Raw genomic sequence first — 24,892 nt, forward strand, 5'->3', positions numbered from 1 at the left:
AGAGAGATGGTCAGTTTCCCCAAGATTCCCATTCAGTTTCCAGCTAGAACATCCAACATTCTCTCAGTTCAGATCTGCAGACTCAGAAAGAATGTTCTGAATCTTCATTGTTTTCTTAAGTTTTTCTTTTCCAAATTTTTGCTTCTTTTTGCTTTAGCAAAAATTTCTCATGCAGTTTCTTTTTCTTTTGTTAAAATGTTTAATGGAACGATTTTAATGTTTGCCTGTCACGTTTAATTGATTTTATATTTGACACATATTGCATTATTAAGGAGGTATCCCTCTATCCCTTTTTAAAAAGTGATTTTTAAAAATTAGAAATTACTTTTATCAGGTATATTAGGACATCTATGCAAATGATTTCTTTATTTTTAACCTACTACATTGGAAGGACTGATGCTGAGGCTGAAACTCCAATACTTTGGCCACCTCATGTGAAAAGTTGACTCATTGGAAAAGACCCTGATGCTGGGAGGGATTGGGGGCAGGAGGAGAAGGGGACAACAGAGGATGAGGTGGCTGGATGGCATCACCGACTCGATGCACATGAGTTTGGGTGAACTCAGGGAGTTGGTGATGGACAGGGAGGCCTAGCGTGCTGCGATTCGTGGGGTCGCAAAGAGTCAGACACGACTGAGCGACTGAACTGAACTGAACTGAACCTACTGCTAATTATAGTGTTTTATGTTGACTCGCTTTGGAATGATTTCTTAGATAAAACCTACATTTTTCATACCACTAAATTATATTTGCTAGAATATTACTGACATGTTATATACTTACATTAATAAGTGAAACTGGATATAGTTTATTATTTTAGGCTATTATCTTGATTAGGTTTCTGGATTGGAATTGTACTTTTCTTGCATATTGAATTAGGTGATTTTTGTCATTCCTGAATAATGTGTAAATTACGGTTATTCTTCCTTGTTTAAAGTTCAAAGTAGGGCATGCACAGTAATTTTTATGTTTCATATTTCACATTAAATATTTATTACATTTAATTATAATTTGAAGATTTGCAACTACGTAATTGTATTCTTTATGACTTGTAAATCTTTAATGCAAATTATTAAATCTCCTACATTTCTAATTTTAAAAATTTCCTTGACTTTTTTCCTAATTTATTATTTTTTAAAATTATTTCCCCCTTGCTCTTTTACTTTCCAGTTGTTGTTACTATTCATTCACTTAACAGAGATTTCTTAAAGACTTTGTTTGGTTCACTACTGTATCTCTAGCCCCTGGAACAGTATCTGGCTCTTGGTAGCGTGTGTCAATTCAGTCATATAAGACTCTTTGCAACCCTATCGACCGTAGCCCGCCAGGCTCCTCTGTCCATGGGATTCTCCAAGCATGAGCCCTGCAGTAGGTTGCCATGCTCTCCTCCAGCGGATCTTACCAACCCAGGAATCGAACCCAAGTCTCTGTGTCTCCTGCATTGGCAGGTGAGTTCTTTACCACTAGCGCCACCTGGGAAGCCTGGGCTCATAGTTGGCACACACTCAATCTTTATTCACCAACATTGAACAGATTACCGTTTCCAGTACTTTGCTTGACTGTGGCAATATCTGTGCAATCAGGATATGGCCCATGATGCCTTCAGAAGACTGACAGCCTGGATTAAGTTTGTATGTTTCACTTATTATTCTACCCCACCCCGTTTCTGTAACAGAGCATTCAAATCTTTGGCTTTTCCTCCAGTAGTGTTTCGGCTGCATCACCTGGAGCTCTGATATACAGAGGCTTGATTCCTCTGGGTTTCCAAACCTCTCCCAGGCAGGCTATCATTGCATGAAGTGCCTTCCTTAATTCCACTGTGATTTAGGAGATGGTCTAAAAGCACCCAGATGGTTGTGGCTAGTTTTGTTATCTCTATTTTCATCATCATTCTGCGTTCTGGGAACACAGAATGGACACTTCTGTTTTGGGTGTATTCATATCCAGCTGCTCAGTAGGCTGCTGGGTTCTTATTTTTAGGATCACCAGCACACTAACATTTCTGGAAAAAAATTCTTGGAAACTTTCTGAAGGGAAGGCATGTGATTAGTACATTTTTACCAATTTTTTTAAATTGGCGAAGACTCCTTAGGCTTTTGAAGGATATCTATGTTCAGTTAATCCCAAGGAGAAATCAGTAGTCTTCTTGGAGATGCTGCTTCAGCATTTTTATCATGTCATCAAAGAGTATGAATAATATTAAGTATCATAATTTTGAAAAGTAATGGTGCTATTCGTAATTACTTTCTGAATTCATCTTTGCTTGTGGCTTTGAAGATTGTAAAAAGAGGTTACAGTACTCCTGTTTGGTTGTTCTGTGACTGGATCATTATAAGGCTTCTCAATACCTAGATTTAGCTCCTTTATAAGCCTGAAAACTTTTAAAAAATATATATTTACTTATCAGATAAGCATCATTTTTTTCCTGCTTCTTGGAGAGCCTGCCCTACCAGCTATAAGTTGAATCTCTATGCCCTCTTTCCAAAGACTATTGTTTTTTAACCACACATTCTTTGCAGGTGCTTATCTAGTCCTCCCTTGTTATATATATATATATATATGTGTGTGTGTGTGTGTGTGTGTGTGTGTGTATGTATATGTGTATATATATATATATATATATATATATATATATATATGCTTCCCTGACACTGCTGTGTTTTGTGATTTGTTTTATAAATTTGCTTTGAGAACTGTGGGTTTATTTTATGGCCTCCAAAGAAGCAGTTTTAATGATGATGTATTTTTGTCTGGTTGGTTGGTTTCTTTATTAAAATCCTTACTTAATTGATAAAACACCCTCTCCCACACTTTGACCTGTTATTTTAAAATCCTACTTATAATTCTTCTTGTTTCTCCATTTCAGGAGTTACCAAGTATTTCCAGACTCTGGAGACTTAACTTTTTGTTCTCTTTCTCTGCAAAAGTTTCTGTCTGGTTCTAGATGGTCTAACTTAGGGTTACAAATCTCCCTAGAGCCTTTGTGTTGCTGAGGCTCTTTCAGTTGCAGGCAGTGACATTGCCATGACATTTTTGCGGGGGAGGCTCCTGCACTGTTTCTCACTCCTTGGTTCTCTGACTTTCCCATCCTCACCCCGGTGTCTGTGTTGGGCCGGGTGGTCTGAGCAGACAAATCTGCTACCTTCGGCTCCATCCTCAGCCCCCGGTTCCAGGTCCTTCTCCTCCACCCACCTCTCAGTATCTGCCCCTGCCCTCTTCCCCTCCGTGTGCACTCCCCGCTGCGAGGACCTACCCCATGTGTCTCCCAGCTTCAAGTGCCCACTGCATGCCTATGACTCCCAGATGTATATACCCTTAACCCTGAGGTCTCCTGGGATCTAACTTCTAGAACTAAATCCTTGATTGATGGCTCCGCCCACAGGATATCTAATAGCACTTCAAGCCAATGGCAGTTCAGACAAAGATGATCCTCCTCAACCCTTTCCTCCTTGACTTTCCCCATCTGAGTAACTGGCATCACCCACCACTCAGCTTCTTGCACTGAAAATCTAGGGATCACCCTTGATTGACCTTCCCCTGACCCTACATCCATCTGCCAGCTCCACCAATCCACTCCCGCCTAGGGCACACCAGCCCTCAGCGCCCACATTCTCCCAACCATCAGGTCATTTAACTAATATCTATCAGCTGTTCCTGTATGCCAGACACTGTCCAAACCCAGGACTCAGCAGAATGCAAAGCAAATCCATGCCTCCTCTGACTTCCTTTCTTGTGGGCCAGCCTTACATTATGCAGCTCCCAGCTGTCTGCTGCTTTGGGTCTGCCTCCTAAGATCCAGTCTCCAAAGCCCTGACTCAGATTACAGCACCATGCTGAAAATCTCCACCTGGCCTTGGGAGGCCTGCGTGATGTGGTTCCTGCCAGTGTTGCCAGATAGCACACGGGTGGTTGTTGTTTAGTCGCTCAGTCGTGTCTGATTCTTTGTGACCCCATGGACTGTAGCCCTCTAGGCTCCTTTGTCCATGGGATTTCCCAGGCAAGAATACTAGAATGGGTTGCTATTTCTTCCTCCAGGGGATATTCTCCAACCAGGGACTGAACCCGCATCTCTTGCATCTCCTGCATTGGCAGATGGATTCTTACCATAGTGCCATCTGGTTCCTCAGATTTTCTAAAATTGCATCCCTAATTGCATCTCCAAGCCTGACTATCACTTTGCCTATGAAGCAAAGACAAACAAGTGGAGGTACAGGATTTAGAACATCACAATGTCTCTGCTTCTAACTCGAAGTTAACTCTCCAGTAAATAAAGGAGTAGAAACCTAGAGAGCTAGCCGAGTTGAGGAAGCTGCTGTCACCGCAAGGGTGAGGTGACTAGATTCTGGGAAAGCCCAGCAAGCACAGCAGTGTTGGGCAGAGGTGCTGAGTGGCTATGTGAAGCTTATGGAGACACTGAAAGGTACAGCCCCTCCTGGACAAGGAAGCGGTAAAGGACAGGATCTCCAGTGGAGCAGAAATATTAAGCTTGCTACCAGCCATCATGAAATCGTGCTTCTTAAAAAGGAAGTGCTGTGTGTGTGTTTCCTAGTAATTAACAATTTATAACAACAGCATCATATGGAGAAATAGCTTTCCGTGGAAATCTACAAAAATGATGGCTCTGGGTCCAAAGGCTGAAACTGCATTAGTTGAAAGCCAATTCATTGAAATGAAACCTGACTGGGCAATTTGATGAGTGCTCAATTTGTCAAAGAAATTATTTGCTGAATGTACCAAATGTACTGATTGTGCTTTTAAGAGCCTTTAAAAGGAAGGTTCAATTTGATTACTGATGATGAAAGATTCTTTTTTGCATATTAACTAAGTGAAGATAGATAGGGCACCAGAGAAACTGACAAAAGAATTTTGAAACTGATGTTTATGTAATAAAACACAGAGTAGAGGCTGATAAAACCTCACCCCCATGAAATGCTATTTTTCCAACAAAAATGCTGACCTTTCATTTGCCATGGGATTGTTTTGGGTCTTTGTAATTTCTTTCAGATGCTTTAAAATGTTATTGTCAATTTTTTCAAGTATTTAAAGTAATTTTTTTGGTCATTTCTTCATATAGCATATCCGTCTTAATTTTGTTCCCAATATTTAAGATATTTTTGTTTTTGTTAATTGTGTCTGACTCTTTGTAACCCCCATGGATGGCAGCATGCCAGGCTTCCCTGTCCTTCACTGTTAATTTTAATGGTAATGAAATTAAAGCAAGGAAAGGAATTGGAATTTTTACCAATCCGTCCTTCAGTGAATTCATTCGCAGAACACTGGCATTTTGGTGAATCGGCTCACTTTAAAAACCTGCCACCACTGCAATCTTGGGCCATCACCACCCACACAGTGAAGGGCTGACTTTAATTTATCTCCCCTTGGTGACCTTATGTGCTTATCAAATGTGCTGGCTGCAGCAAGAAGGACAAGTAGCAGCGAAAGCCTTAACCACCACATCCTGAGCAAGTGTGGAAGGGCTGGCCGTGTACTTCCGCCCACCCCTTCCCATGGCAACTGGCCTCAAATTAACTTTCTTTCTTTCTTTTTTTTCAAATGCAGCCACCACCAAGTTCAAATACCATGAAAACAAAACCTCCAGCAACCACAGATTTCTAAGTCCTACCGACTGCTCAATTATCCCAAGTGACAGCTGGGCCAAGTGCGGGGCTCACCCTAATGAGCTGGTTCCTGGTCCCCTCCCACCCCCACTGGGCAGCTATTACCCATAGAGCTCTTTGCAGAGGAGCGCGGTCAGTTTCTTCAGGTGAGGGAGACTGCTGGAGCCCGACTTGACAAAATCTGAGTCCAGGGACAGCTGAGTGCTTAAATAATCTTGGATCGCTTTCAGATGCTCTTCTGGAATCCTGAGGGGATAAAAGTAGAAATGACAACATGGTTTTTTCAGTTCCTTTAGCCATAGACACCAACAGTAACAGGTAGAAGAAGACATCTGTATTCTCAGAGCCTGCAGCTGAGACACCAGCCTCCAGGAGAACCGTTTCCTGAACCTGGACAGGCTCCCTGGGTCTCAGTGAAGGGATGGAGAACAGGTCAGACACACATAAAGGGCCCATACAGCAGGCTCCCTCTTAACCCACCCATAAAGGCTTTTCTGGTACGTGGAAGGGAGCCATACTCTACTGGCTGGGGATAGGAATCTTTATCCTTTGACAAGGAGACAGAAGAGCTCTGAAAATGTACAGAGGACTTGCTTTCCTGCTTCATCTATTCCTAAAGACAGAATCTAAGGGCTGAGGGATGCTCTAGTCTAGAGAAGGCAAATAGCTCCAGCTCACAGACCAATTCCCAAGTTCATGGCCAAAGGCCACTTGGAGCTCTGTGTCGAGGGGGTTCCCGGTCATCTGAGGCTCTGAGGGGAAGTCTCTGTGATGAGCGATGGGGCTGGGGGCATGGTAGTGATAGCCTAGGCGCTGGGCTCCAACCCCTGCTCCCAGTCGGGTTCAGTCCCTTTCAGCTTCTGGATGAAGCACGTGGGCCTGAGTCAGGACCTATCCTTGCACAGGACAGCCCAGCAGAGGCAGAGCCCAGGCCTCATCGCACCAGGGCCACCCCCGAGGCTGATCACACCTCTACATTTCATCTCCCAGCACCGGGTTTTTTTCTGGATAATTTTTAAACATTGAATTTTTGTTCCTATAATAATGAACATTGTAATCAGAGCAAGTATGCTCTGAACATACCATACTAGTCACTCTGTTTACCATTTCATGGTCATTTTCCTTTTTTAAAAAATCTTTATATGTTTATCTGGCTATGCCAGGTCTTCGTTGCAGCACTTGGGATCTTCACGTTTGGCGTGTGGGCTCTTAGGTGCAGAATGTGGGATGGAGCTCCCTGACCAGGGATTGAACCTGGGCCCTCTGCACAGGTAGCACATAGTCTTAGCCACTGGAGCACCAGGGAAGTCCTGCATCTTCTCCTTTAATCCTCAAATCAATGTCATGAGGCAGACATTACTATTATTCCTATTCCACAAACAAGGAAATGGGGTGGGGTAGGGGAGGGGCTTAAGGAGGTCGATTTACACGTGTGAAAAAATTCATGCAGGCCTTAAATAGCTGTGCTCCAGCCTTGACATGCAATCAAGGTGAGACTAGAGGTTATGGTTTTTTGTTTTTTTTTTCCTGTAGGATCCTGGAAAGAATGAAAGGTTGTTGCTCTTAAGATTGAAAAGATGTGGATTAGCCATTTTGACTTATTTAAAGTTAGTAACTATTCACATACCAGTCTTCATAATATTTAAGTTTAATCTATACTCATTCTGTGTCTTGATCCAGTTTCTGCCTCAGTCTGGTTTACTAAAAAGGACAAATCTCTCCTATAGCAACAGTTTTCACGCCTGTTGACTTGTAACTTTGAGATCATCAGTATTTGCTTTAGGAAGTTATGTCTGTTAAACATGTTGTTGAAAAGTGTTGACATAAAGATGTAGACTCTGTTTATCAGAGAAAGTTGATTTTACTCAGTAGTTGGGCTTCCCTCATAGCTCAGTTGGTAAAGAATCTTTCTGCAGTGCAGGAGACTTGGGTTCGATTCTTAGGTCGGGAAGATTCCCTGGAGAAGGAAATGGCAACCCACTCCAGTATTCTTGCCTGGAGAATCCCATGGACAGAGGAGCCTGGCAGGCTACAGTCCATGGGGTCACAAGAGTCGGACACGACTTAGTGACTAAACCACAAACCAAACCTTGTATTAACTATGATCTAACTGATTAGATCTAATTAGCTTGCACAAAAGACTGTGCAGTTTGCCTTATAATTAAGAATAATCTAAAGGCAGTCCTCTGTGTACAAAGGTTTTTCACAAGCAACATAGATTCACTTGCAACCACGAGGCAGAATCTTAGTTTTTCGTGCCCAGAAGAGAACTGAGGGCAGGCACCATGGTCCCTCCGGTGTGTTCCACCTGCACAGGCCCATCTCTAAGCAGAAGTTTTAGGCAAGTGCCAAGGCTGTCTGTTAACTGAGAAGTCACCAAAGAGGGCTTCCTAGCTGGTTCCATGGTAAAGAATCTGCCTGCAATGCAGGAGACATTAGATCGATTCCTGGGCCCCTGGAGGAGAAGGAAATGGCAACCCACTCTAGTATTTTCGCCTGGGAAATCCCAAGGACAGAGGAGTCTGACGGTCTACAGCCCATGTAGACCGTCCCAAAAGAGTCACAAAAGAGTCGAACATGAGTCAGCAACTAAACAACAACAACACATCATAGAGGGCCACCTCCTGGGCTCACTAGCCCTCAGCTGGCCCCACCACCCCATCTCAGGAGCTGCCTGGAGGCTCGGCTGAACACTTCGTCCTGCCCCACTGGGCCCTGGGTCCCTTAAGAAGACATGTCCCTAGAGAGGAGGAACTGATAAGGAGATACAGCTAAGAGAACGCATGGAGGAGTCAGGAGGAGCTGGGCAGCAGGGGCACCACTGAGCATCGTTGCCTATTTCCTCAGGGACTGCACTGCATTTGGCACCTAAAACCTCCAAGAAATAGAGCCTCAAGGAAACTAAAACAATGGGCTCTGCATGGACTCTTTTAATAAGTATTTGTTATGCAGAAACACATATCAGAATGATCATGATAATGAATCAACATATTTAGAGCATATTTAGCTTCTTGGTAAACAGAACGAGGAATTCCAGGAGGGTGCAGAGATTATAGCCTGGTAGGCCTGGAGAACTAGAGGATATGTCAAGGTGGAAATAGGAAAACCCCAGGTATCTTAGCAACCAGCGGCTTGTGCGTTCCTTCAGGCCTTCCCTTTGTATTTTGCCAAATCAGATGGCAGGGGAGCAGCCCTGGGTGTCATAAATGAAGCTTTCAAGTTGGAGATGTTGCATGAGCCCTGCCAATAGCATAGTATTTGGGGGGACTTTTTCTCATAAGGAAACAAAAAAATGTTTTGAAATGATTAATGCGTGGAAATGACTGTGTGCTAATTCATTCACTGAACACAGATCTAGGAGCTTTGACTAGAAGCAGGTGACATACTCGGTGTTGGGGACACAGTTCCCCTCATAGAGAGTCTTCCCTGCGGAAGCCATCCTTTGGCCTGTGCTAAAGTCAGGGCCTCTGATTGGCAAAATAACCAACATCGTTCCCAGGCAATACTGCCACCTCGCATCATCCAGCCTGAACCTGCCAAGGGGGCAAAGGAGCTGTGGGACCTCAACTGACATGGACGAGTCTGGTGCCACCCATGGGACCAGATCCTGAGAACCCTGGATCAGGGCAAGTGAAACAAACTGGTGAAAGGATTGCCTCTCCTACCTTCCACAGGCTTCCCTGGTGGCTCAGATGGTAAAGAATCTGCCTGCAATGCAGGAGACCTGGATTTGATCCCTGGGTCGGGAAGATCCCCTGGAGGAGGGCATAGCAACCCACTCTGGTATTCTTGCCTGGAGAATCCCATGGACAGAGGAGCCTGGCGGGCTATAGTCTATGGGGTCGCAAAGAGTCGGACATGACTGAACACTTTCCACTTTCCATAACACTTTCCACTGCAAAGAAAGGAGCAGTACCCTGTGCAGACCTCACAGTTCACACCACCCATGGACTATTGCTCTGGCCCATCTCCTGGTGACAAGGATGGTGGCCACCTTTGCACGAGGCCCAGAGCAGGTCCAGGCTGCAGTGCAGGCATCTCCGCTGCTGGGACCATCTGAATCAGGGAGAGGTGTTTGGGATGGGAATAGATGTCATGTGAGTTCATGGGAGGCCCCGGCCAGGGAATCACAGCCTAGGCCCCGGAGTCTGGAGCAGGCCCATGCCATTTGCAGCACAGAATCGTCCATCACTCCAGAATCAGCTCCTGCCCTGGGGCCTGGTGGACACGGAGCATCTGGGCAGGGCCATTCAGTGCCCACTCGGTCAGAGCCACCCTGAGAACTAGAGACCCACCATTGGGAGGCCAGTGGGCTCCATGATACCCTGTCCTGGGGTGGAAGGGGCACCCCCAGGAGGGAAGCACAGGATGAGCTGCCTGGGTGTCGTGGGGCCCGCCAGGTGAGACTCACCCACTGGTGTCCATGGCCTGCAGTCGCTGGAACAGTGTCTCTGAGAGGCTCGGCCGGCCGACCTCGGCAGCTCGAGGGATCTCCATGGAAGCAGGGGCCTCCTTAGCCTCGCATGGCCCCGCAGATAAAGGGATGATGTTTCTGGGTGGCAACTCGGGCGGAGACATGGCCCCTTCTACCCAAGACAAGAGCAGGAGAGCCGTCTGGGCCGAGTGTACCCTCCCTCAGCATCTCCACCCTCCCACGCCCTCTGTTGGTGATCTCCCCACCCTCCCGTCACGTGGGGTCCAGGCCAGGCACCCAGCCACAGACCCGCCTATGCCCACTCTGTCCCTTTCCGTCCTTGCTCCCTTGCCAGCTCTGGGGGAGCTGACCAAGGACAGGTCTTGGTGGCCTCTGACCCGGGGCCCAGCACAGAGTGAGTCCCATTGAGATGCTCTGCAAACACCTGCTGGGATAAGATTGGCATGCCGGGCAGGGCTGCTGGCTTTGGATGGGTGGAATCAGCCGCCTTAGCGGCTCAGCAGGCCAGCCGGCTGTGGGGCAGAGCAGGGGCCCTGGACCGGCTGACACTGGGTTCCCATCACGGGAGGAGTGGGGCAGGGAGCAGGCAGGGCCTCGCCACACTCCCACCCAGGCCCCCTTTTCTCTGGACTTTCCAGTCTCCATCCTTCCTTCTCTATCCCTCCAGATGCTCAGAGACAACGGAAGAGAGTGAGGGGCTCCCTCCACCCAAGTGACCAGACTCGGCTTGGGAGATGGGGCTCCTGCCCACTCAATGGGAAAACTTCCATCCTGCACGTAGCAGAGATTGGGGGGCCCACTCACCAGGGAAAACTTCCATCCTGCACGTAGCAGAGATTGGGGGGAGGGGTGAGTCCTGAGCCCCTGGGCCTGTGACATCTTGTCCCAGCCTCTCCCCACACAGAATGGCCACCCTCAGGGGCCTGGCCACAGACCTCCCCCCGGGACGTCCTTGGGGGAGGATGAGCCCTTGACTTCCTCACCTGGCCTGGGTTCTATCAAGGGTCATGAGTCTGTTTAGAGCCCCACGGGGGCACGCAGCACCTTGAGGAGACCTGAGCCAAGTCTGACACCTTGGACTGGACTGGCGGGGGCAGGGTGGGGTGGGGGGGGGGGAGGGTTGGGTGGGTGTGGGGAGTCTCCGCTTCAAGCCTACAATAGGGCCTTGCTTGGGGAAGGGGAGCCGGCCATCGTGAGATTGTGCTTCTTTTTCCAGTTCTTTCAGGGAGGCCTTTCTCTAGTGTCGGGGTCTTTTTCTAGACCACCACGCCCAGAGGGGAAGAAACTGGGTGGTGTGTGAGGGGGAATGCAGAGGGCATTTCTGCAGGATGGCATCTCAGTGTCAAGGCCCAGCCTGGACTCCTGGGTACCGCTGGGTGATACCACACGGCCCCAGGCACAGCCCTGGCCCCAGACTCACGGTGGACATGTCATCTTTGGCTATGTCACAGCCGAGGGCGCCTCTTTCTGGGCCGGGGGAGGCGAGAAGGAACCCAGCTGCCTCGGCCTGTGAGCTGTCCCCCTCAGCCCCTGCAGACCTGAGCACCTTTGAACACACTCTGGCTGGGCCTCACCTCCAGGAGCAGGTGGCTGTTCAGAGCTGGCCCTCTGGTGAGGCCGCCGAGGCATCGTGCAATTGCTCGAGGTGAGTCTCCAGGGGGGCAATGGAAAGGGGGCCCGCAGAGGTGGGGGAAGGGACGCCCAATGGACGGCTGGGAGCAGCCGGGGACAGGAGGAGCCAGGCCGGGGACCTCGGCACCTCTGGTCTCGTCTGTCCTTGTGGGGAGACCCCCAGGGGTCTTGCTGGTTCCAGGCCCTGGGACCTGGGACTTAGAGGGAGCCCTGACCGGTTGAGAGTCTCAGTTATGTATCTCAGGGGTTTCTTTTAGGACCTGAACATTTGAGGGGAAGAGAAGGGTGGCTCCCTGGCTGCACTGCCTCTGTCCGACTCTCGCCTGTGTGTCTGTCACTCCACCGCTAAAGCAGCAGCACTGACTCTCAGATACCTTTCAGGGGCTGTACCTTTTTTTTTGTTTTGTTTTAATGATACTCTCATGAAACACCTTTCTCATCCTTCCAGTTTGGTGCAATGATCTCTTCCTCCCTCCTCTTTATAGCAAAGTTCAGCTAATTATTTTGACAATGATTTTAACAGCATCGAGTGTTTACTGTGTACTAGGCTCTGGGATCTACATTGACTCATTTGATGACACCGAGAGGTAGACACGATTTTTAGTGTCTCTTTAAGAGCAGTCTGTGGTTAGGAGAGGTTAAGTAATTCATCCAAGGTCACACAGCTAAGAAGATGGGGAGCAGGAAGTTTGACCTAGGTCTGCCTGACCCCAGAGCCTGTGTTCCTAACAGGTCTTTAACCACCGTGTCAACCCCCTCTGATAACCAGACCCATCTAATCTACAAGCACCTGAAGTTGGAGAGATACCCCAGAACTTAAGCACAGGACTCAGATGGCAGGGACCCAGGGCACTTTCCCTCCGTCCTTTCCTACCTGTCTCCTCTTCTGGCTCGTCTCCCGTGTCCTCCTCCTCCAGGGGCACGGGATACTGCAGGTGGGTCACCAAACCCATGTTTTCCTTCTTGTAAAACTCGATGAGCTGGTCCAGCTTGGTGAAGAATCTCATGGGGACGCCTTCGGATGCCTGAGGTCAAATCCCAAACAGAAGCACATTGAACTGACTGGAACACCAGCCAACCACAAAGGCCACCTGCAGCAGAGATCGACAAGCCCGAGGGAGTGACCACAATCCAGAAAAAGTTCTGGGCTCCCACACAGGGCCTGGCCACCATGCCCACACCCTCACAGCCTGTATCCAGTAGCCCCTAACAGCCAGTCTGCAAAAGGCACAAATAGAACAGTTAAAAAAAATTTTTTTTTTCTTTCGGTTTTAAAAAACACTTTTCTTTTAAAAAGTATTATGTTGCAGATATAATGCATTTTCTTTATGGAAAAAATCTTAAATACATAATTAAAAAAATCATCTGTAGTCCCACAACCCCAAGAGACATATTTTCAATAGTTTAGAATAGTTTTTCTGTACTGTTGTGTATTTGTGTGTGTGTGTGTGTGTGTGTGTGTGTGTGTGTGTGTGTGTGTTTGGTAGGGGGAGTTATTAACCCTCCTCTCCCAAGAGCATTAATTTTTAAATACGGGGAAAATTCTATTCTAGCAATTGTTTTATTTTACGTTTTTCATTTGACATGATTCTGTTTTACCAAAACTCAGAAAATGGTCAAGGCAGCACAAAAGTCTTCCCTGATTTGTATCTCTGTTGCTAATGACAGGGCCCATGGAGGGTAATTCTGGGTTGTTCAAATGCCCTGGGGCCAGGTCTCCTTATCTCTTGCTCAATGGCTCCAGCTGGAAACTCAAGTTCGGCTGCAGCCGCTGTCTCCCACCCAGGCCCTGCCCATGAGGAGGCCCCGCCCACACGAAGGTGCCTCTGTGATTACCACCCCCAGGTCGGCAGGCAGCAGGGCTGGGTGAAGAACTGCGGGCAGAATGAAGAACTGCGGGCAGGATGAAGAACTGCGGGCAGGATATTTAGGGTCTCCTGGATACTGTACCCTATGGCTCCTAACCCAGCATGCCCCAGTGTCCTGCCTATCCTCCCTGTCCAGTTCCCTGATCCACTTCCACTTGGTGTTCCATCCCAGGGAATATGCACCACTGTCTCCCCACTGGCCCAGCCAAAAACACAGAAGACTGCCTCCCCTCACCAACACACAGAGGGCAAAGTGGACAGTGTAAGGGAGGGAAGACATCGGAAATGGACCAGGACCTGTCCTTGAGCCCTGCTCCTGGTGGTAACGCCAAGTCGTGATGAGGATGTGTTTGCCTTCAGAGATTCCGCTTCTGTCTCTCCCCTTTACTCAGGCTCCACACTGGCCTCTCCGTCTCTCTCCACATGGATTTGTGTGTGTAGTACAATGCATACATGCATAAATCTATACATGTATAGAGGGCACATCTGTGTGTTTGAGTATGTGGCTTCAGCTATTGAATAAATTAGTAAAGAGTTTAACAAAAGGGTGTTTTGATTATTTTCAATAAATTCCTTTGCTTTCACACAGCCTCACGTTAAAGCAATTTCTTTTGAGCATCATCGAACCAGAGAGATCTCAGCAGTGGCAGCCAGGCTGCCTGAAAAGTAACCTAAATAGGTTCAAAACCCAAAATGAGAGGCATAACAAAAATAATTTGACATGACATAGGGTCAATGAATTCGATTCAGTTAGAGCAGTCCTGGCAGGTGTCATCCTGTTAAAGAATTTACAGCTAACGGATGACAAGCCATTAGGCATATGGAAAAAGGATGTGAAATATCAAAGAAAATCAAGGTGAAATGACTCACGTGTGAGTCTGGAAAAAGGTTCTTAGCTGGAGGATGTCTGGGGAATGTGTGTCTGAGACAGCATGTGAACTGTGGGAATTAGATGCCCTGATGCTAAGACACGTATTATTTTATGTACTGCTAACAGCTAAAGCATAAAACAAGATACACCATCATTCTGTGGGCACAGCTGACTTCAGAGATGTTTACGTATCAAGCACCTTAGAAATGATGAAATATGCTGGATACTAAGCGTGCAGAAGAATGGTTGTGTGTGTGTGTGTGTGTGTGTGTGTTAGTTGCTCAGTCTTGTCTGACTCTTTGCAACCCCATGGACTATAACCTGCTAGGCTCCTCTGTCCATGCGATTTTCCAGGCAAATATACTGTAGTGGGTAGCCATTTCCTTCTCCAGGGGATCTTCCCAACCAGAGATCAAACCCCAGTCTCCCACATTGCAAACAGATTCTTTACTGTTTCGGCCACCAGGGGAGCCTGCAGAAGAACAGAAGACTCTAAAATTCACCTAAACACTATGGATCCAGTGAGTGGGGAGTGCTGTTGGTGAGACAGAGACACTGGGGCCCTGCTTGTGCTCGGACTGACCACAGAGGCCAGGGAGCCAGGGCCTGGCAAACGTGGGCTGCTGGCCGCCCAGGTGGCCCAGGTTCCCAGGAAGGTCGAGACTGAGTCCAGTCTCCAGGAAGGCGGAGCTTGTGGAGGGTCTCCTTCCTGCAAGTGTTGTATCGCTGCTCCCGGGAGGGCAGCAGCAAGCGCAAGCCTCAGGCACCTAAGGGTTGAGTCTGCAAGCAGCAGACGACCCCAAAGCACAGACTTGCTGTGCACACGTGGGTCAGTGGGGAGGGAGCAGGCTGTCTGAGCAGGTGGACCCAGACACACAGACGCAGAAGAAATGGTGAAGGCAGGATGCCAGCGGGGCCACAGGGCTCCCTGGGGGAGATGTCCCTGAGAAAATGTCCTCATAAGTCGCTGTCATTGGCACTGAGACTTGAAGGGCTTCGCAGACACTCCTTGAGAGCTGAGGTTCAAAGCACATTCAAGAGGAGCAGGAGGAGAGAAAGGTCAGGGTGCCCAGGGTTGTGGCGGCTCCTGAGCTGACCAGACTCATTCAGGGGGGCCCGGACATGGGGGTCGGAGGCTCCATGTGACCAGGAAGGAGCAGTCCCGCCATGGCGTCCTCACGCCTGCGCGGGGCTGAGAAAGGCCCTCCGTCGAGGCAGGATGACGGCCAAATCAAAGCTGACACTGGGAGTCGGGGCTTCCAGGTGGACAGTGCCTTGACCGTAGGAAACTGGCGCCTGGTCAAGTCCATATGTGCCTGCCCGTGGTGCAGCCCATTGTCGGGGGCGGGGTCTGCTTGCTGTCATGTCCCCAGATGGAGCTGCAGGGCCGGACTGCAGGGATGCTTGGCGATTACTGCTTGGATGGACTTGCAGTACTGGGGTCAGGATGGACACTCGGGGAGAGAGAGGGGCAGAGACGGCCCTCAGTGGGCCTGGGAGGAGGTATGGAGAAATGGCTAGGGGAGCGGAGGTAGCAGGGGAGCACTTCCTCCCTTTACACTGCTCCCCCAAACTGATCCCCCCAAAGTGATGCCTTTTCAACAATTTAATGCAAAACGTCTGTCTGCGAGGTTGTCGAATGTATCGTCACGTGTATCGTCAGAGCCAGGCAGGAAACAGATGCCACATTCAGCTGGGGGGCTTGGGAAGAATTTAGCAGACGGGGTGTAAAATACCAATAAGAGGGGGTGCAGGCCTCCACCGCCAGTGAAGTGGGGCGTCGGTGTTCACCCTGGACCAACCACGAGGGAGGATGGACTTGGGACCCAAAGAGGCTGCTGGCGCAGAAGCTGAAGCCTCTATGAAGCCAACCCCCAGGCCCTACAGGGAGGGAATGGGGGCAGAAGGTCCTCCACCCTCCATCACCCAGCTGTGCATGGCATTTGCCCAACCCAACAGGAAACCAGGAGACTTGGAGGGCGTCTTGGCTTGAACGTGGCCAGCAGCCTCACAAGGAGCCCGGGTGACAAGACGCCCAGGAAGCGGCGGGAAGGCAGGGTTCCTGAGTCCTGCGGGCAAGGGTAGCCCCCGCAGGTGGGGGGGGGACCGGCCAGGCTGCTGGGGCAGGGGCCTCCCTGGGTCCCTAACAGCCGCCAGATTGCCTTCCTCATTCTGCAGCCGCTGCCTTCCTGAAGAGATCCCCCAAGTCATTTTGAAACAGAGAAGGAAACCCTGAAGGCCCACGCTAGCCGAGCACTGCGGACGCTGCCCTACGCAGTTAGAGATGGGGGATTTCTGCTCTGTGCCAGCCCTCGCTCCACAAACAAATACAAATGCCTTCTCTCTGGAGCAGACGCCTAGCACACAGAGCAGACAGCATGATCTGAAAAAGCCCAGGGCAGCAGTTCCTACGGTAAGTTGGCTTTTCATTCACGATGTACGGGGCAAAAACCAGGCAGCCCTCAGGGATCTACTGAATGGACATGACTTCATGTTCATCACCAAAAGTGATACAGAAGGGGAAAAGAAAAACACACGGTTAGTTCAGATCCTGAGACAAAGAAAGCCCCTGACTGATTTCTTGCCTCCCCTTTCCAGGTCTATGGAAATTTCCAGGTGATTTCCAGCAAGATCGGTTCCGGATCAGCAGACAGTGACTCACCAAGCCCAGCCGGGCCTGCTCCCTCTACAAGCTGATAAGTTTTTGAAAGAGAGGGACTCTGCTTGGTTCAGCTTCACATGGTCACCCAAGTGCCTTGCAAGGGTAATGACAGGCCCTAGCCCTGTTCAGGGAGATGTGTGCCTTTCCTAAAACCAATCTCACGGTTGAAAAGCTCTAGCTGGAGACACAGAAGTATGGCTTACTGAGCTGGGCCTGGCCGGGAGAGGTCCCTTCACCCTACGGCTTGGCACCCGTACGTACCCACGTACAATACTTCTGGGGAGGTGTAGAGCATGGGGGATCCCCTCCACCACCCAGGCCACCAGCGTCTTTAAAACAAAGGACAGTGGATGTCCAGACTGTGGGTGGCCCGTGGCTGTGGCCTCTGAGAAAGGCTTTGTCCCCAGAACCAATTCTTGCACTCTGACTTTCAGGCGTGGTCCAGAAGGAGGGGAGCAGGGCAGGGAGGCCAGAGTGCTGGGCAGGCTGAACTTTCCCAGAATATAATTTTAACTTCACACTGTCTGCTGCCTCTAAGTGGGGAACTGAAAGGAGGCGAGCCCCACCAACCCCCGCCCCACCCCAGGAGGAAGCCGACCAGGGGATCAGGAAGAGGCTGCTGCCTTCATTTTAAAATGGAAAGGCTATAAAAGCATCGTGGAAATTTCACAAATAAAGGGAGAGTGTTAAGAAGTGGGGTCAGGGAGGGGATTTGCTCATCACCTCACTGCAGCCAAGTGTTTCTTTTAAGTCCGTAGGAAAGTCTCTGTGCTCTGCTGTGCTCAGTCCTGTCTGACTCTTTGCGACTCTATGGGCTGAACCCCGCCAGTCTGCCCTGTCTGTGGGAATCTCCGGGCAAGAATCCTGGAGTGGGTTGCTATGCCTTCCTCCAGGGGATCTTCCCGAGCCAGGGATCAAACCTGCATCTCTTAAGTTTCTGGCATTAGGCAGGCAGGTTCTTTACCACTAGCGCCACCTGGGAAGCCCAGGAGAGTCTCTAGCAAGATCTTAAGTGGGGAAACAGCCCCATTTGTCTGCTGTGAGGAGAATGGCAGGGAGGGGTGTGGGTGGCCGGTGTCATGACCATTTCTATTTTCCTGGTGCGGATACACTCGGCCCGAGGAGCCTGGGAGGGTGACGGAGGCCTCAGAGGCGGTAGTGGGGGAGAGCTGGATTCAGCCCAGACCTTGGGGCCGCCAGACTTGGGGCTCCCACCCGTCCAGAGAGGCAACTGCCCTGATGGAGCAGAGCCAGGGGGAGTGTGGAATCTGGCTGTCTGGGCCCAGCACCCCCTCCCACCTCCACCCCCAGCATCGCTCCCTCCACTCGGCGATCAGCCCTGCCAGGGCTGGACTCCTGCTCCGCCCTGTCCTGCCCGCCTCTCATGGTCTGGAAGCCATCTCCTCCAGCCCTGTCTCTGCCCTCCCTGTCTCTGCCAGCCCCTCAAAGGCTTTCCTTGGTCTTCCTTCTGCCCTCAGGACTGGTCTGAATCTTTAATCGCCTCCTCTCCCCCCAAACCTCCACTTGGGGAAAGGAGGGAGAGGCAGAGGAGCCAGGTCACGGGTCTCGTGGTTCTGTTGGGCCCTGCAGAGTTTGGATTTTGTTTTAAGAGTGGAGTAAGTAGGCACTACCCCGCTCCTGCCCCTCCCCCGCCAACATCCCCACTCTGAACTGGGGAGGTGCCGTGGAGGGGGAGGGCGCCAGGGTGGAGATGGACCTGGAGCAGCCTTGTTAACACACCTGGGAGGGGATGGTATCTGACCCAGAATGGATCCCCGAGGTGTCTCCTTAAAAGCCGATCAGCCCTTCCTCTTTCCCTGCACATCCCCTCCTTTCTTGAAGACACGTGTGATCTGTCTGCTTCCTTTCCTTGCTCTTCCTTTGAAGTGGCCGGAGCCTCTGGGGCTCCGGGGCTAGGGCCGAGGAGGTGGTCAGCCGGCAGAGGATGTAGGTGGGGCAGGGAAGGTCAGGGCCTGGCCGGGGCCCGGGGCAGCCAAGCAGGAGACTGGCAAATGATGAAAGATAAGGAGAGATGGGAGCTGGGTTCCTTGCTGCCAGAGAAGGGAGTGGGGATAGGCTGAACTCTGTCTGCAGTATCGGGCTGGAAGGGGAAGCATCAGTGTGAGTGCAGGTTAATATTTTTTAAGAATGCAAGTAAACACTGATGCAGGTGTGTGCGTGGGTATGTTTGTCCACACACATTCCCTAGTTCTGTCTTCCAGGAGGATCCAGAAGCAATAACTTCCCAGTTGCAACGAGCCTACCTAAATACTGTAGTGCTAAGTCGCTCAGTCATGTCTGACTCTGGGACCCCATGGACTGTAGCCCACCAGGCTCCTCGTCCATGGGATTTTCAGGGCAAGAATACTGCAGTGGGTTGCCATCTCCTTCTCCAGGGCATGTTCCCAACCCAGGGATCGACCCTGCGTCTTCTACATTGGCAGGCAGGTTCTTTACCACTGGCGCCACCTGGGAAGCCCGGGGGTAAACACTGTAAGTCCCCTGCATATGAATGAGTTCCATTCTGAGAACGGGTCCATAAATACAGTTTGTCTGTAAGTCCAATAAAGTTAGCCTAGGTACCCAATTGACGCAACTGGTCATACAGTATTACATGTAATAAGTTCATAATACTTCTCACACAAATAATATATAACAGACAAAGAAGAAAACATTTTTAATCTTACAGTACGATACCTTGAAAAGCACAGTAGTACAGTATAGCAGCTGGTGTACAGGGGCTGGCATCATGCGAACAGGCAAGAAGAGTTACTCACTGGAAGAGGGAGAGGAGGTGCAGCTGAAGGATTACCAGCAATGGGAGGTGGAGGGCAAGCCGCAACGTTGCTCATGCCTGACGCTGATGGAATGCATGTTCACATCCTTGAAAGTTCACAACTTGAAGGTCTGTATGTAGGGGACTTACTGTACTACCCTCCACTAAGAGGAAGCAGCTCCTTGGATGGCTCAACTTAGGGTCGGAACAGGAAAGGTATAAAGTGAGCCTGGCACATCTTTTACCCCAGAAAGTAAATGGTCAAAAAATGATGCAGATTTGTCAAAAGGATACAGGAGTCAGGAGACGACGGAAGGGCTGGTTGAAAGGACCATCTGGCACAATCTGGGCATCAAAATGAATACTAAAAATAGTGATCATTTATTGAATAAAACAGGAGTTCATGAGTCTATACAGATGTAAACAAATGAGCCAGGAAAGCTCTTTTCACAGTAGAATGCCAACTAGTAACTGTCACAGGGATGATGGGTACAGTCACCGTCTGGCAACCATCACAGTAATGATGGATTCGGGAAAGAATCAACAGATGCCAAAGATGCCAAGACTAGCGGGTGAGACTTTGAGGAGGAGTGGGCCCTCTAGATGGTCCCAACGTGTCTTCTCACAAAAGAGTGCATCCTTTAAAAGGGGAAGATAGTACCTTTTCAAAGAGGAAACTTGGCTAACCCCATCTTAACCAAGTGGCAAAGTTAACTTCCCCAATAATGGGACAAAATGACACGGTGCTCTCCTGGGACTGGTACACGGAGGACACAGCAGTGTTTCTGTAGTACCCGCCAAAATCCAGCCCCTGGGCCCAGTTGCATGGAGACACCTAAAAACCCTACACTGAGGGATAGTCTACAAAATTACCAGCCCATTCTCTGCAAAAATGCCAAGTTTCATCAAACTAGTCAATCCTAAAGGAAATCGACCCTGAACTGATGCTGAAGCTGAAGCTCCAATACTTTGGCACCTGATGCAAAGAGCCAACTCACTGGGAAAGACCCTGGTGCTGGGAAAGATTGAGGGCAAACAGAGAATGGGGCGGCAGAGCGTGAGATGGTTGGACAACATCATCGACTCAATGGACATGAGTTTGAGCAAACTTTGGGAGACGGTGAAGGACAGGGAAGCCTGGCATGCTGCAGTCCATGGGTTGCAAAGAGTCGGACATGACTGAGCAACTGAATAAGAAAGTGAAAGTGTTAGTCACTCAGTCGTGTCTGACTCTTTGTGATCCCATGGACTGTAGCTTGCCTGCCAGGCTCCTCTGTCCATGGAATTCTCCAGGCAAGAGTACTGGAGTGGGTTGCCATTCTCTTCTCCAGGGGTTCTTCCCAACCCAGGGATGGAATCAGGGTCTCCTGCATTGCAGGCAGATTCTTGACCATCTGAGTCACCAGGGAAGCCCCTAATGACAAGGGATGTGATATTTACAAGCAACAAGGGATCCTGGATTAAACTTTGGGCCAGAGGGGCAGGTATAAATAAATAAATACATATTTGTTTTTATATATAAATATTTGTTTATATATGAGTATATATATATATCTTATATTTTATAAATATGTACAGTGAAAATGAAAGTCACTTTTTTGTGTCAGACTCTTTGTGATTCCAGTCCATGGAATTCTTTAGGCCAGAATACTGGAGTGGGTAGCTATTCCCTTCTCCAGGGCATCTTCCCAACTCAGGAATTGAACTGGGGTCTCCTGTATTGCAGGCAGATTCTTTACCAGCTGAGCCACTAAGGAAACCAAGAATACTGGAGTGGATAGCCTATCCTTTCTCCCATGGATCTTCCTGATCCAGGAATCAAACCAGGGTCTCCTCCGGTGCAGGTGAATTCTTTACCAGCTGAGCTACTAGGGAAGCCCTTAAATATTTATGTGCAAAACATATAAACAAATATTTATTTTTAATATAAATATTAAATAATATCTATATATTGCTATAAAGGACATTATTAAGACAACTGGAGAAATTTGAATGGGATCTGAAGAGTCTATGTTAATTTCCTGATTTTGATGGTTGAACAATGGTTATGTAAGAGAGACTACATATCATTTAGGAAAAACACATTGAAATATTTAGAAGTGATGGGTCATTGTCAGCAACTGACTCTCCAATAATTAAAAAAATAATAGTAGTATGAGAGCAAGAGAATGAGAAACTTATTATGCTAAAATGTTGACTGGGGAAAGTGAATGAAGGGCATACAAGAAATTTTTGTACTATTCTTGAAATTTCTATAAATCTGATGTTATTTTCAAAATAAAAAGTGAAGAATATAACCAGGGTGGAAAAGATCTATATCCTAAACAGGATAGTGGTTCTATGGAAACACTCTTTTGAACTATATATTGTAATAAAAAGTTTTTAAAAAATTAGAGTGTGTAACCGAACTCATTTAATTAACATTCACACAAGAACAGACATACACCCAACGGGGGAGGGGTTTAAAAGATTTTGTCCAATTCCTGTCAGAATAATCAGGAGATTTTTTCACAAAACTAGAACAAATAATTCCAAAACGTATACAGAACTGCAAAAGAGCCAGAATTGCCAAAGCAATCCTGAGGAAAAAGAGCAAAACTAGAGGTATAACCATCACAGACTTCAGACCATACTGCAAAGCTACAGTAATCAAAACAGTGTGATATAGGCACAAAAACAGACACACAGATCAATATAACAGAATAGTAACCCACATAGTGACCCAGAAGCAAACCCACGTATCTACTGTCAATTAATCTGTTATAAAAGGGCAAAATATACATAGAGAAAAGAGTCTCTTCAATAAGTGTGTGCATGCCAAGTCACTTCTGCTGCTGCTGCTGCTGCTAAGTCGCTTCAGTCGTGTCCGACTCTATGAGACCCCATAGACGGCAGCCCACCAGGCTCCCCCGTCCCTGGGATTCTCCAGGCAAGAACACTGGAGTGGGTTGCCATTTCCTTCTCCAATGCATGAGAGTGAAAAGTGAAAGTGCCTTCAGTCATGTCCAACTCTTTGCAACTCAGGCTCCTCTGTCCACAGGATTCTCCAGGCAAGAACACTGGAGTGGGTTGCCATTCCCTTCTCCCAGGAATCATCCCAACTGAAGGGTCAAACTCACAGTGTCTAATATCACCTCCTTAGGCAGGTGGTTTCTTTACCACTAGCACCACCTGGGAAGCCCCTTCAACAAGTAGCGGTGGGAAACTGGGACAGACACTCTTGGACTAGAACACTCCCTCACACTTTATACAAAAATAAACTCAAAATGGTTTCAAGACCTAAATGTAAGACATAAAACCATAAAACTAAACAGAGCATAGATGGAACACTTGTTGACATAAATTGTAGCAATATGTTCTTGGATCAGTCTCCTAAGGCAAAAGAAATATAAACAAAAATAAACAAATGCGACCTAATTAAACTTAAAATCTTTGCACACAAAAAAGGAATCCATCAGCAAAATAGATCAATAAAGCCTACAGAATGGAAGAAAATATTTGCAAATTATGCGACCAAAACCAGGTTAATATTTAATGTATAAACAGCCCATACAGTTCCGTAAAAAATGCAATAAAAAATGGGCAGAAGATTTGAATAGACATTTTTCCAAAGAAGACATACAGGTGGCTAACAAGCACATGAAAAGATGCTCAACATCACTATCAGAGAAATATAAATGAAAGTCACAGTGAGGAATCCACACCTCTCAGAATGCCTATCCTTAAAAAGTTTACAAATAGCAAGTGTTGATGAGGTTGTGAAGAGCAAAGAATCCTTGTACATTGTTGGTGGGAAGATAAATTTGTGCGGCCACTTGTGGAAAGCAGTATGGAGGTTCATTTAAAAACTAAAAAATAGAACCAGATTATGATCCAGCAATTTGATTCCTGGGTTTATCCCTAGAAAAAATGAAAACACGAATTCGAAATGATACCTGCACCCACTATGTTCATATCAGCATGATTTACAATAGCCAAGACATAGAAGCCACCCAAATGCCCATCAACAGATGACTGGATGAAAAAGATCTATACCCATAGAAAGGAGTATTAGCCATAAAAAAGAATGAAATGATGTCATCTGAAGCAACATGGATCTGGGGAATATTTATGCTTAGTGAAATAAGTCAGAGAAAGATAAATACTATATGATATCACTTTTAAGTGAAACCTAAAAAATAATACAAATGAATGAATATACAAAGCAGAAACAGACTCACAGATATAGTTATCATACTTGTTATCAAATGGGAGAAGCAAGAGGTGAAGGACAAATCAGTGGCATGAGATTAAGAGATACAAACTACTACGTATAAAATAGATAAGCAATAAGGATGTACTATAGAGCACGGGGAATTATACCCTCTGATGATATATTATGTGCAAAAACGCTGAATCACTCTGCTCTACTCCTGAAATTAGCACAGTATGGTAAATCAACTATACTTCATTTTGTTAAAAATGTATCTTGTCTAAAAATGTCTATTTATTTTAACTGCAAGAAAGCTTTTCCTGTCTATATAATTCTGGAAGTCTCTGTACAAAAACTACATCCTGGAAACGTCTTGGATGCTCAGATAATCGTAATAATCCTGGTATATGAAGAACGAAAGGCAATCACTGAACCGCTTAGCATAAGTGGATGGAGGTGAGATAGCAGGTGGCCCTAGTGGTAATGGTAACCTGCCTGCTAATGCAGGTAGACGAAGACATGTGGGGGTTTGATCCCTGGGTCAGGAAGACCCCCTGGAGTAGGAAATGACAACCCGCTCCAGGATTCTTGCCTGAAGACCATGGACAGAGGAGCCTGGCAGGCTGCAGTCCATGGGGTTGCAAAGAATCAGACACAACTGAAGTGACTTAGCACGCATGCGTGTGCAGTAGGTGTGCACACTCTTAATTGACTCGGGGGAGGGGCAGCACTCAGTCACACACACTTTTCAGGCTGGGGCTGAAATCCACTGATGAGCAGGGCAAGTTTTGATTTGTGACCAGGAGTCGGGGATGGGGGGTAGTGTGGGGAGAGCTTG

General features: G+C 47.9%; 1 protein-coding gene and 1 long non-coding RNA gene across 2 annotated transcripts in view; one reads left to right on the forward strand and one right to left on the reverse strand.

The window, feature by feature from the left end:
- INPP5D (inositol polyphosphate-5-phosphatase D) overlaps positions 1–24,892 on the reverse strand; it is a 137,809-nt gene that overhangs the window by 65,153 nt on the left and 47,764 nt on the right. The window contains exons 3-5 of the mRNA XM_027967486.2: positions 12,560–12,710; positions 10,030–10,204; positions 5,724–5,864 (exon numbers count right to left, since the gene is read on the reverse strand). Coding sequence (XP_027823287.1) covers positions 5,724–5,864; positions 10,030–10,204; positions 12,560–12,710 — 467 coding nt within the window. The remainder of the gene's footprint in view (positions 1–5,723; positions 5,865–10,029; positions 10,205–12,559; positions 12,711–24,892) is intronic.
- On the forward strand, positions 15,977–17,604 carry LOC132657806 (uncharacterized). Its single transcript, XR_009596488.1, has 2 exons — positions 15,977–16,837; positions 17,023–17,604. It is a non-coding gene; the product is annotated as an uncharacterized LOC132657806 (long non-coding RNA).

The sequence above is a fragment of the Ovis aries genome, chromosome 1, assembly GCF_016772045.2.
Source record: "Ovis aries strain OAR_USU_Benz2616 breed Rambouillet chromosome 1, ARS-UI_Ramb_v3.0, whole genome shotgun sequence".
Classification (NCBI taxonomy): Eukaryota; Metazoa; Chordata; class Mammalia; order Artiodactyla; family Bovidae; genus Ovis; species Ovis aries.